The sequence below is a fragment of the Amblyomma mixtum genome, chromosome 10 (assembly GCF_055824585.1).
Source record: "Amblyomma mixtum isolate Tamu chromosome 10, ASM5582458v1, whole genome shotgun sequence".
In the NCBI taxonomy this organism is placed as follows: domain Eukaryota; kingdom Metazoa; phylum Arthropoda; class Arachnida; order Ixodida; family Ixodidae; genus Amblyomma; species Amblyomma mixtum.
This window is the reverse complement of record NC_143021.1, coordinates 108,694,010-108,707,318: the sequence shown is the minus strand read 5'-3', so window position 1 is coordinate 108,707,318 and position 13,309 is coordinate 108,694,010. Positions and strand designations below refer to the sequence as shown.

The 13,309-nt window shown below is 50.0% G+C and overlaps 1 protein-coding gene and 1 long non-coding RNA gene across 2 annotated transcripts in view; one reads left to right on the top strand and one right to left on the bottom strand.

Moving 5' to 3' along the window:
* Positions 1-13,309, top strand: part of LOC149326640 (uncharacterized) — a 233,227-nt gene that overhangs the window by 123,688 nt on the left and 96,230 nt on the right. The gene's annotated exons all lie outside the window — the stretch shown is intronic.
* The window catches only part of LOC149326641 (uncharacterized), a 61,014-nt gene continuing 52,762 nt past the window's right edge, over positions 5,058-13,309 (bottom strand). Inside the window, exons 6-7 of the mRNA XM_089563408.1 lie at positions 8,431-8,653; positions 5,058-5,168 (exon numbers count right to left, since the gene is read on the bottom strand). Coding sequence (XP_089419534.1) covers positions 5,058-5,168; positions 8,431-8,653 — 334 coding nt within the window. The remainder of the gene's footprint in view (positions 5,169-8,430; positions 8,654-13,309) is intronic.

Sequence of the window (13,309 nt, the reverse complement as noted above, 5' to 3'; positions counted from 1 at the left end):
CATCAGTGACACAAGCAGCAACACCGCGCTTAAGGCTTCCGCCTCACCGGCAGTATTAAAACACTTCGATCCCGCGTTCACTGGCAGGTGCAAACAATGTGGCGAGGTGGCTGACACCTACCACATGGTTTGGGCTTGCCAGCGCAACTCAGCTCTCTCCCCCCAACCCAACCCTACCAGAGAGGAATGGGAGGCGGCCCTGCTTGGCTGCTCGGACCTTCAGGCCCAAAAGGCTTTGGTCAAGAGGGCTAAGCTGGCGGCTTCGACCAATGGGGTCCCGGAATAGGGACTCCACCCATTGCGGGGCTCTTTAACAAAGCCTCACCTCTTTTATTAAATAAAGGCTTTTCATCATCATCATCATCACCGAACTTTAGGTCAACAAAGTTCCCCCCTGAATTTTTGGATTACTCCCCACGATCTTGAAATTTTGCAACGCCGTGCCCTACCGTCAGGAGGAGGAGGATAAACTATTTTACCGACAAATGTATCTGACGGTGTGAGGTTACAGCCCCATCAAGTGGCCATGAGCCCGTGGCGTTCGGCGACTTCTAGGGCTCTTGTCACAACTCGAAGCTACCGGCAAAAACTACATGCGTGAAGTGCGAGCATGGCACTCACCGATGCTGATCATTCGCTCCATCGAAACCTGGTCGCCAGTTCCCGGCTGGTTGTAGGAGGCGGTGATGTCGTAGCACACTGGCTTAACACAGGGCGAACCCCCACCCAGAACTTTTAAGCTTGGCAGGATTAAAACGGACGGATGACACTTCCAGAGATCACACGCTGTTTCGTGCAGCAAATTACCAGCCCGTCATAGCGTCGACGGTACTCGGGTAAAACAAACATATGGCACCCAGATATTGAAACTAAAATGGTGTATGTATGGGATGGTGATATAAGAACGTCAGGAAGCGCTGCCTTAAACTTGGATGCGCAGAAAGGGCTCTCCCTTTTTTCTCGATATTGCTGCAGTTCGAATTCTTTTCTTCTTTCCTGAGTCTGTTGATCAGCTGCGACCGCCATCACATACAAACCATGAATCAGCAGGCGCCCGGCGGGTTGTCTCTGCTGGCGACTGGCACGCCTCTCGGTGGCGTTCGAGACGTCCTTCCAACTCCCGCTGGGGAAATCGTCGCGGCATTGCGTCTGCTGATTAAGATTTTTTAAACGAACGGGTCCGGGTCTGCCTGGCAAGAGATTGGCTGTTCAGGCACCCCAGTTCACCACACGTCACAACATCTTTCCTTTGGTGGAAACAAGCAGCTTCTGCATATAAAAGATCTCCATAATTACTGAGTTCATGCAGAAAGTTGTCTGAGGACGCGTTTCACTACTTCCTAGCATGTGTCCTTCTAGTGCGCTAGCACTGTAGTTCCCCGCATTTGGGCGTTTTCTGTCTGTCTGTCTGTCTGTCTGCAACCTGGGTCGCACCCGAAGTCCCGCCGATGGCCACACCTGCCATAGCACCTGCCTTGTGCCACTGCTCACCTGCTGCCCACCAGGTACTTGCCAAGCTGTAGCCGGTGGCAACCAGGCGAGAACTTGTGGCGCTAATTAGGCACCCCTGCCCTAAAGCGCACCGAGCTATGCCGAACGACCAGCAGCGGTTAAGAGGAGAACATGATTTGGATGATGCTTGCACAGAGCTGAACGGAAGAAGTTTGGATGGTAATTAGGTTGCAGCGTGACGCCACCTTGTAGATCGTAGCTACAACTGGCAAAGAGAGAGAATAATGACCGGAAAAGAAGGCAGGTTAAGTAGGCGGCGCCCAGTGTGCTACCCAACAGGTGGGAATGGGGACGAAGGGAGAGATAGAAAGCAGAGAAAGGAATTAGATAAAAAATAGCGCCATACCATGCACACCACGAGAAAGGAACGAGGACGAGACACAAGCGCTAACTCACAACTGAAATGTTATTGAAGCCAAGAAGCACATTATATAAGGCGAAGTGTGTGTTTATGGGTTCTATGTGTTAGTGTCTTTTCTCTTTACCAAGTTCCTGTCCTCGCAGTGTAGACAAGATGGACGAGCGAGAAGCAGTGTGTGTGCGGAGCGGTCGAGTGCGTGAACAGGGAAAGGCTCTACGACACACGACACGGCACACGCACAGAACAAGCTGAGGCATACCTGAACTGGCTTGAGTAACTAAAAACATCGTTTTAAGGGGGCCCCTACGCGTGTGCGAAAACGGAAGCCGCTATGGAAAGCGTGCGCGTAACGAGCAGACGACGCGACGAACCAGCTACGCCCACCCTTCGCCCGTCGGTCAGAAAGGCGCACCAATCGAATGCCTTTCGCGAAGGTTTTCGAGATGACAACAGCTTGAAGGCTCGGGAGCCAGCGCAGAGGGTGAGGAGTTTGGCTTCTCGAAGGGAAGTGCGAACACGCTTTGATTTGAATTTTTACTGCTTTTCGGGGCACGCATTACTATAGTATTTTGCAGAGGTTATCTTGGATGCCTCACCTATGCACTGGGCTTGTTTGTTTAAAATGTCCAGACCTCTGGTCAGTGGCCCTTTAAGGGTATTGCTCCTTCAGCGGGAAGGGGCCTTTTTTGCATATCACTTCGCAGACACAGACAATTCTTGCTATTTTATATTTCGCATTTTATTTTTGGGAGTTTAAGCATTTTTTTATTTTCCACAAGGCACACAAGGCCTTCTTTAAATCAAGTCGAACGCATGTCCCTTTCTGGTTGTGGAATAGACCTTATGCAAAATTGCTGCCATCTATCGGAGAAAAGAAGAACCAGTGGAAAGCCGCCATGTTGGAGGATGACTGAAGCTCGTTCCGCCTCTGCTCTGTGGATTTAGGTGTGCCCTGCGTTAGCTTCCTTATTGCTGTGCTGGCTCGAAAATCTTATTTCCTGTCACTCGAGCCTGTAAACATGACTGAATGGTCAGTCGACCTGTTTCTGCTGCCCAAGTTTACAAGTGACTTCGCAGACACTACGCGTCCAAACAATTTCCGAACGCCACCGGGTACGGAGCTACAAGTTTTTCACGGTGTCCTACGTCAGTTTGCCGACGCTGAACACCAAGAAATGTACGAAGCAAGTGTAATTTTCGTTGACGGCTAAAAATGTGCGCATTTCTGTCTAGTTTGAGTTAGTTTTTATTTGGTTCGATGCTTTTTGCGAACGGGCGTGCCGCTTGAATTGCTGTTGTTGTGGTAGCGTTTTCTGTGTTGCGTCGGCGCCAAAATCAAACGATAGTAAACTTCACGCTCATGTTGGTAGTGTCGAAAAAAGTGGCCTCTCTACATGCGACGTCTTTCATTTTCCTTGAAAAGTTCATACAGCATTTGTTTGTTTGTCCTAGTGCTCTAGTGCCCTAGAGCCCCTAGTTTGCCCTAGTGCCCTAGACAGACAGAAAACACTTTAGTATTATTACCGGGCGCATAGACCCCTAGGTCCCCGCACGACCCCACTACACAAGTGCTTACCATTCTTGGACTCTCACCGCTAAAAACACGTAGCCCGTGAATGCAGCCGTGTCTATGGTTTTAAGGCGGAAGCCTTTAATGCCTCGTCGTTGTAAGCAGGAGTTGTCGACAGAAATGTCACGCTTTTCAATTGGTCGAAATGTTCGTGACGTCACAGTGCCCGAATTTCAAACGGGGCCAATTGGACTTTGGCTAGTAACCATGCAGCCAATTAGAGGAATGGTATAGTGATGCTCCAAGTAATTGGGACCGAATTTAGTTAATTGTTTAGTTAACCAATTAGCCTGATTAGCCTTTCTAGTCCGACCAGAGAAATAAGTAAAACAGAGTCGGAAATTGGTCGAGTTGGGGAATCGAACCAGGGTCTCCGGAGTGTGAGACGAGCACGCTAACCACTCCGTCATGCCAGCTCGATGGTTTGGAATGAACAAAGGCGCGTCTAGTGAATACGGTGTCTTCGTTCACTCCTCTCTTCTCGTTGCGGTGAGGTTCAGGTGTCCGCCGAGATAGGCGAGACAGATACATTTCCTTTCCTCAAAAACCAATTTACGGACGAGCAAGGCGTAGAGCCGAACGGGCGATGGCGTTCTGTGGACTCCCTGGCAGCGTTGCTAGACGTTGTCGCGTTCCACACTTAGAGGCGAAGCTTAACCTCTTAACCACATACCAGTGATACAAGCAGCAACACTGCGCTTAAGGCTTCCGCCTCACCGCAGTTTAGGTCAACAAAGTGCCCCCATGATTTTTTACCACGACGGGCAAGCAGTTGTGCACTGAGATTTTTGGAGGATTCTACACGCGTTACGCATTCCCGCTACTAGTTGGAACTATGGTACCGCTTGAGCGGCATCACTTACGGTCCTTCCTTTTTTTTTTTACACAACACACGGTTTCGTGGAAACCAGCCGGTTAAGGGAAATCGCTACATACAAGCCGTCGCTCCACAAAATAGGCACCATTCCCTGGTCTAACAGAAACGATTGACTGACTTGCAGAGCGCAAACGTTGCGTGCCACGGGCACTTGACCCTTGCTAGTGTTTCCCTCGAAACAAATATTCACACTGAAAACTAACGCATGTAACCGCTGCTGCGGATAACGCTAGGAGTGACGGTTCTCACAAAACGCGACCCGTACCACTGATCAGCTTATCACGATTACTCTCCTGCGAGGCCGATAATTGCAGCACTTCACGGGCAATCGCAGGAGAAAAACAGCTTTTGTGTGATATTTTGTTCGTGCCTAAAAAGCTTATTTCTAATTTCATTTTCTATATGGCGATAACGAAATGTGTTGCGCGATGTCTCGACATGTAGCGACGGTTCTGCAACATTTGTGCCGCGGATGTCGGGGATCGCAGTCCAAAAATAGAAATGCGCTCAAATCAAGCGCTCTTGCCTTTTTTCCCTGAGTGCCTTTGTGACCCTTCTGAGTACAGCAAGGCCCTAAGCAATATGTGGGGATATTGAGGACGGTGAAACTCGAGCGCGCGCGACGAGCGTGCACCAGTACGTGCTGTGATTCCGGCGGCTATCCTCCAACATGGGGGATCGCGCGCGGCGACCGCTAGATGGTAGTGCATTTTGCATAAGGTCTACAGGGCACCCGGCTAGGGACCGAAGGGCGGCGGCTCGAGTCCCGTCTCGGCCACTTTTCCTTTCAGCGCAATTGCTGTTCTTTCTTCAGAGGCACTACGTAATGGTGGTGGAGCGTGACGACTCTGTAGACCAATGAGGAATTGTGTAGTGAAGTCATCGTCGTTGTAATGTGCGATCGTTGTGGGGCGTTTGAATTGGCAGCGAAGGTGATGATGACGATGATGATAACAAGTTTATTTTCCGCCAGATAAGGAAGCCCCCTACTCCCCGTCCACGGCACGCAGGCCTTGGTGACGGGGGCCGGGACCTCCGCGATTAGAAGCAGGCGAAGAGGTCTTGATTCCTCGCATCTTCTTCCGCCAGGCGGATGGCTTGTTGCTGCGAAGCAGGGGCCTCGCTCCACAGCAGGGCTTCTCAGGTTTCTCTACAATTTATGTTTTCGTAAGCCCCTGGGGAGCTAGCGCATTCCCAGATTATGTGGTCGAGGGTCACTCTAGCCCCACAGTGCTTGCACTTAAAGCTTTCTTTATCTCTATGAACATGATAGGCCCAGACCGGGTTTACGAAGTTCCCAGATTGGAGGCGTCGCCATGCGATTGCCTCCCTATTGTTTAGAATTTTATCCGCTGGTGGCACCAGTCTCCTCTGTAACCTATAATTTTCAACCATTTCCGTATAATTTTGCAGACTCGAAGGTGATGTGGTTGTGACGTCACGACCCCCTCGACCCTTCCAGGTTTTTCTCTACACGCCAACAACTACAGCGGTTTCTCTGCGTAACAGGGCCCTGAAGGTGTCGCGTTAAAAATATGAGTAATTTCTACGCATGCGTTATCTGCTAGGAACAAGCTCGGTTGGAAAGGAATATGTTCGTAGTGCAAGGTGGGGTTTATTTATAGAAGCTTCTTAACAGGAAGCAGGGCCAACAGCAGTCCGAGGTCAGCCAGTCCAGCCATGAGCGTGAACCAGGCGATGGCCATGCATTGGTGGTTGGTAGGTGCTTATGGCGACTGGTGCATTCAGGTATAGCCAGACTGCTGCTCTTAACATCCGGCGTTGAATTTGGGTGATTTGCGTGCCGGGAACGGCAGTGTGTGCGGAAGCGTCCACTGGATGACCCAAGCTGCTATCTCTACCACTACGCCCCAATGGCTAATACTGGTGCGCACACCTCGATGTCGCCGCGTCGCTCTGTCCGTATGGCAAAGGCCTCTCCCATGTCACTCCAATTAACCTTGTGTTTTTCCAGCTTCAGCCACCGTATCCCCCTCTCATTTGCCCACCTAACTTTCTGCCGTCCCCTGCTACGCTTGCCTTTTCTTCGATTCCCCTCCGTTACCCTTAAAACAAGCGGTTAACTTGCCATCGCATTACATGCCCTGCCCAAGCCCATTTCCTCCTCTTGATTTCGACTAAGATGTCATTAACCTCAGCACCCCGCACCGATTCCTTGCAGGAACTAACAAAACTCCCCATTGCGCCTGCAAAAAATCTCCCTCGGCGGGCATAAATTACTCATGCCGTTTCAGCGGAATAAATTCAATCCCCATCAGCGGATGCGCTAGAGGACAAGCGATTTAATGCCCATCTAGTCGCCTTTTTGGTAAGTTCGTTTCTACTGTGTGTTCGGCTTCGTTTACAAGGCTGGGGAACGCTAATGAATTCTGTGAAATAAATTTCTACATTTCACAACAGGGCAGAAAACAACACCTAAGGGTACTTGGGGTTAGTGAGCCTCCCATATCCCGGCCTAGCTCTTTTGAAGTGGCCTACTGTGAGCCCCAAAGTGAAACGAATTATTCTAGACGATGTGATGCTGTTGGCGGTGTTTCTATGTAAGAGGGGGCTGGCGCCTGAAGCTCACACACCACTAGCCTCAATTAGTGATTCCACTGAAGTAGTGATTGAAACGAACCTCTATGGTCAGTTACGCTAATTAAACTTCTTACGAAGAACCAAAAATTTGATTTTAGACTTATGTGAGGGGATCCTCAGACCGCCATTTTTCTCGCGCGACGTGGTCCTGCTAGCGACTAAAGCGCACCGCTGAGATTACGGCGGTACTGCTCGGGGTATGCTGAATTGACGTAACGGAAAACAACAGCGCCGACCCTGGGTACAGAGACTGCATCGTCCATCTTCATTGTCCGGAGTCTGTGCTGTCCCTTTCTGGTCGCGCTGAGACTTATGAATAGGTCTCGTAGACATCCGACGACGGATTAATGTTCCATGTTGTCTGTGTTTAATTTTGGGCTTCTTTGCACGGTCGTTATTGATATTTTGGGCTTGGCGCCCAATGAACTAGCTAAGGTCTTCAGTAGCACAAAAAGTCGCACGTGGAGCTGAACAAAACAGCCAGGCAGTGCAGTGTTACGCGCCCAACATGTCTTCTCAGTGATGGCAGTTTCAGCAGGTCTGAATTGTTGAGTGACGCTTGCTTTTGGGCTAGTTGGTCTTTCGTGATCCTTGATGAACAAGCGCAAAAAGGCAACGGAGAAGTGGAAGTATGAGGGCAAAAAGACAACGGAAGGAGGACGACGTGGACGCACACGCCGTCCTTTCTCCGTTGTCTTGTTGCGCTGGTTCAGCGAAGAGCATGTTCAGATTCTCTTTAGTCATGGACGGTCTGTGCTGTCGTTGCGGGCGTATAATGCTCATGCTGCCTCCGCAGCGTTGCTTTGTCCTATCTTATATGGTAACCAGTCTTCCACGAGAAAGAACAGAAAGCCTGTGCGTTTTATTGCGCAGAATCCAACACGCGTGTTTAGGCGCAATGCCTCTCCAAGAAAGATGTACTTGCGGAAAAGTTGTAGCGTTTCCGCTACAATTTTATTAGGCTGAAATGGCCTGACACCTGAAAGATAAACATGAAAGTATCAGATCACCAGTAAGTTAAGTACTTTCGCAGGAAAAATTACCGCTTGTCATCGCCATAGACAGTGATTCCAAATGTTGCTTTATGAATCGGTATCGCCATGGATTGCAGCATGGCTGGCCCACTGAAATAAGTAAGGCATGCAAGTAGCATAAACAGTGGAATGTGGATTTTACTTTCTACCTTCAATAGTGTATGGTTTCTGGGTTTCTTGCGGCAGGTTTTTCTCCTCACCAGCTCCCATTCTACGGCATAAAGAAAGCGCACTCCGCCCATCCACCACTTGGACATTCCTCTACAAGGCCTCGCGTCTTTGGTTCAGAGACCAATGTGACGCTAGGAAGTCCTCGCAAAGGATGTCTTTAAAACATTTCATCACCTCTCCGGAGTTTTTAGTCTTAAATGAATCTTCAGAATGTATTTAATTAATTAGTTATGGATGCCTACACGTGCCGAAGACGGAAGACCAGTGAGGAGGTGAAAATGGTATGGCGAGGCCATTCACTCACTATTCTCAGCTCTGGTGCACGGACCGGCAGGGGAGAGGCCACCAAGCCACTCAGGGGTATCTCCGGCGCCTTGTGCCAAGGCCAGTCAGTTATCACGTGCGCTTGGACTCGGTGGGCAGCGTTCACAAATATGAAACCTAGCCTGTAGACCTTCAGGAGGCAGGTTGTGAAACCGGTGGACACTATGCTGGCCACTTCTTTATTCTGCGCCTGCAGGCGAATTCTGAAAGGGACGCAGACGGAACAGAGGTGTTGAAGTCTTCACTTGAACAGCAACGTAGAGAAGAAACGTTGGCTTTCAATGCATACCAAACACATTGACCCGCCTTCTGAACGAGCTTGACGCGTAAAATATTGACGCAGCACGACCATAATTAAAGGCGGGAAAAATATCGAGCGCCGATAAGTCGTTAAAGATAAGGCGTTTATACCCGCCTCAGGGGCCTTGTTTAGAATGAGGGAATAGAAATGAAGGTTGATTATACACGTTTTAAGACATGACGTAAGCAGCGGCTATATATAGGGGTGTATAGGGGTGTAGATGAAATGAACGGCGGCGCAACAAGGACACTAACAAGAGAGGGGACACCACATGCGCACGTGGTGTCCCCTCTCTTGTTAGTGTCCTTGTTGCGCCGCCGTTCATTTCATCATGCACCAACTCGCCCCTCAGGCCATTCTTCTGAAGGGGTGTAGAGGAGGGTGTATATAGATTGCCTTTGTCGTGATTAGCCGTGTTTGTCTTCATTTTAATACGAAGAGTTTCCACGCAAAGCCTTGTCGTTTTGTTTTTTTTCCTTTTCCAATTGTCTTCGCGCTACTTCCTGGGCTTGGAAACACGGGAAAACAATAATGATACGAAAGGTGGGCGAAAAAAAAAGATGGCGACAACCTAGCACCTATCACGCTTACATCGTATCTAGGAAATCTATACGAGCGGGTTGTTTTTGTTTTCTTTTATTTGAGAAGTCTACCATGTGCAAAAGTTGAAAAAGAGGTAATGGAATGTACGATATAGAAAGTTAAAAGAAGGGGTGGGGACCAGTTTCTGCGAGGTAGTCGCATAGGGTGCTAGTGAACTGATTGTTCATAGTCCACTTCACACAGCCTCCTTCGCGGTTCCACCGCAGGCCCACCTCCCTGAGGAGCCGTTTTCTAATAGGGGCCGTCGCTGGGCAAGTCCACAACAGGTGCCGGACATCACAAATGTCCGGTGCAGCGCCGCAGTGGGGGCACCTGTCAGTTGCTGGCATATCACGCCACCGATGACGGACAGATGGGGTCAGAGCCGCCTCTGCCCTAATCCTTCGCACTGATACCTCCTCCTGCCGAGTAGGACTACGGGGGAGAGGGTGCGAACAAGGAGGAATTAGAGCGCGTGTTCGCTGGCGCAGAGCTTGTGAATCGGAGACATGGGACAGGAACGGATCGGGGGATCATGATCATGTGGATCATGAGCATGGCCGCAAATCGAGTGTATGCGTACAGGACATGGGTACTTTGCGCAGAGCAGAATAATTGATTGAGTAACCTGGAATGTGCGTCGAACAGCCTTAAGCTGCTTAAGGGCGGCGAGGGAGTCGGTGTAAAGACGAACTGCATTGAATGTGGGAATGAGCGGAAGGGAAGGAATGACATTGTAAATGGTTCGAAGTTCCAATGGCAGGGGGGGGGGGGGGGGGGGTGCATGTATCCGCGGTGTATGTCGCGCGAGAGTTGAGATGCGGATCGGAGGGACTATATAGAGCAGTAACTCCCTGCACCCTTCAGACAGATACGCGGCTGACACCGACGGGGAAACAGTGGGGCGATTGTCTATGAGCTGAGAGTACGACCACGGAGGGAGAGTCTTTAAACGATGAAGTTTTAGAGACTGTTTGCGAACTTTGTTTGCCACTCGCTGGTCGATGAGTTCCCTGAGAGTATTAAATTGGGCGAACTTCTGAAGCACGGGTATGGCTGTTAAATGCGGCAAATATGTTATGACGCGCATAGACTCACCGTTGATAGCTTCAACTGAGTCCCACTGTCTGCAGGTGAGACGTTGAACTTGTGCCTGATATAATATCCGTGGCTGGAGGATAGAGCGCACAAGCTGGCGTGTGGTATGAGCACGCGCGCCAACAAATCGCATAGCCTTGCGACGAATCAGACCTATAGTAGCGTGAGCTGATTTACGGGTGGCTGTCAGCCATGGGTTGCCAGTCCCAGAGGCATGAAGGAGGAGGCCAAGAATACGAACAGTTTCTACAGGAGGAACTGTGAAATTTAAAGGGGGAGCTTTCCGTAGGCCGGCTTTGTTTCCAGTGCGAATGAAACATGATTTAGTAGGCGAGAGGGTTAGACCCAGAGGTGGGAGGTGAGATGTCAAGACATCAAGCGCGTGCTGGAGGACCGACGCATCTGGGTGACAGCACCACAAGGTTATGTTGTCGGCGTACTCAAGCGAACGTATAGAAGGGATGGTCTCTAGGGCTCGAATAAGAGGAATAAAAGCCACATTGAATAATATGGGGACGAGAACGAAGCCCTGGGGACGAGAACGAACCTCTACCGGAAGTCAAGTTACCAAGGGGCTTTCCGTGGACTCGTACACTGAAGGTTCGATTTGTTAAAAATTAGGCCTGGCTTAGCTCTGGCTAAGCCTGGTTAGTTGCGTTAGCTGTGACGCTTTTCGACTCGTGCAGCGCCTTCTTCTGCTGTCTCTCGAATGCGTTGTCTCTTTCTAGCTTGGTCCTGTCGCCGTTGCTTCTCTTTAGCGCTCTCCATAACCACACTATTCCACCGAGGCTAAGCGCGCATATACCCCCGCGAAGCGACACCTCCTCACCGTCTACCTCTTCGGAGAGCACGCATCTCGGCGCACGGCGGAGAGCACGCCCCGACGACGGCGACGCTGCCGGGTGGAGCTCGGCTGAAACGGTTGCTAGGCAACGGCTGTCCAAGGCCAATCGTGCCTACCGGCCACCGGCTACGCGACCACGCGAAAACCTGGCGTAGTGTTGCTGACGCAACAAAAGGCGGGAATGGAAAGGAGAAACCGGTGAGAAAGACCAAAAGTTTGAAGGGAGGCAAGAATGGCCGGTTGTACACTTTCGCCTCCAGAATTACCTTCATGACATCGACTTGACCCTTGAAACTTTGCTCGACTTTCGACAACTACGCAAGACATCATTCTTCGAATCAAGGAGGTAGTACTACAGGAAATTTTCAAAGAAATATGGACATCGCCTAGGACTTAAAGGCTGCCTTCGAGAGCGTCAGCCCGACGCAGTCGTGGCAGGACTTGAGCATGTGCGATGTGGAAGGAGCATCGACAATTACGTCAACGCCTTTTTGACTAAGCGTGTGCCAGCGATTGGAGTAGATCTTAGGATCCCCAACAAAGGCACTTCCCACGCTCATTCATCTCACCCCTCATATTTAACGTTGCATAGTCAGCCTTCTCAACGTCTAGACGACGTGGAAAACATTAAACATGCACTTTATGCAGGCGGCCTATTTGTGTCAATAACAGCTCCCTTGCCGATGGGACTCAAAGCTCCAAGCAGCACTCTACGCGGCTGCGCAATATGCACTGGACTGCGGCCTACGCTGCTCGCCCGAAAAATCGGAAGTGATACGAGTCCGTAAGGCCCGGTAAGCGAAGTTTATGAAACTGGATCTTCGGTTATACGGGACATCCACAGCGGAGGTGCAAGCACAAGGGCCAGGGGATTTCGCCTCAGTCCATGTGGGAGCAAACTGCACCATCAAAGCACTGTCCAACCCAGTAGAACAGGCGGACCGGTTAGCCAGCCGCAGAAAGAGTAAGACGCGCTGAAGCTAATGGAGGCCCTAAAGCCCCCTACAAATATTTGAACATCAAAGAGCGTGACCAGGTGGAAATCATCCTCTTGAATTTAGTAAAAACTGTACTCAGAACTCGCAGGACGTGTAAGGCGAAACTGCGAGAGCTGCCGAGGGATATCCAACACTTTCACAGAATGCAAAAAGCCACTGCTTGCCGCACAAAAAGAACGACTCCTCCTAACCTCGACCGGGCTGAAAATATAGCCATAGAACAAAGGCCCCTCCCACCGACCTGCAATTAGCCGCGTCCTGCGCAAACTCTGGCCACGCTGCCATCCTCGCTTCGCCTTTCATCTGAATCCACACATATTCCACCCATAGCCGTTCCATCTTCTTCATTTCGGTTTCCATCATGTTTGTTTTAGAATAGAAGCCATCCCGACCGCGGCGGCCAGATTTCGGCAGAGGCAAAATTCTGGAGGCCAGTGTGCTGCACGAAGTCGGTAAACGTTAAAGATAACCAGGTGGTTAAAATTTCCGGAGCCCTTCACTACGCTGTCTCTTATAGTCTGAGTGGCTTTGGGAGGTTAAACCCCATAAACTAAACTAATCTATCTAAACATACAAAAACCACACCTCAGACTACCGTACCACGACAAAGCAGACGACACAACGCGTTCATAGTATTGTGTAAAAGTTAGTAAAATGCAGCAGCTGCTCACGAGGTGCTCAGCCGAGGTGCTCAGAGTCGAAGTACGAGTATGCGCTGTAAATTAAAACTAGTGCTGTATGAATATAAGTCTCAAATGTTTTACCTGAACTATCGTGAAACGCAGATACCTCGGCAGCTCTCGCAGTTTCGCCTTACACGTCCTGCGAGTTCTCTCTTTTCTTCAAATTTAAGCAGCGCTAACTTTTAAGACGAATACACAGAGGACATGATAGAACGAGCGCTGCAACAGCGCCTGTCCTGTCGCATCCTCTGTGTATTCGTCTTAAAAGTTAGTGCTGCTTAAATTTGAACAAAAGAGAATGCATAACCAACTAGCCCCCCCAACGTGTTCTTTTCCTATTTTTCAGTGTTTTC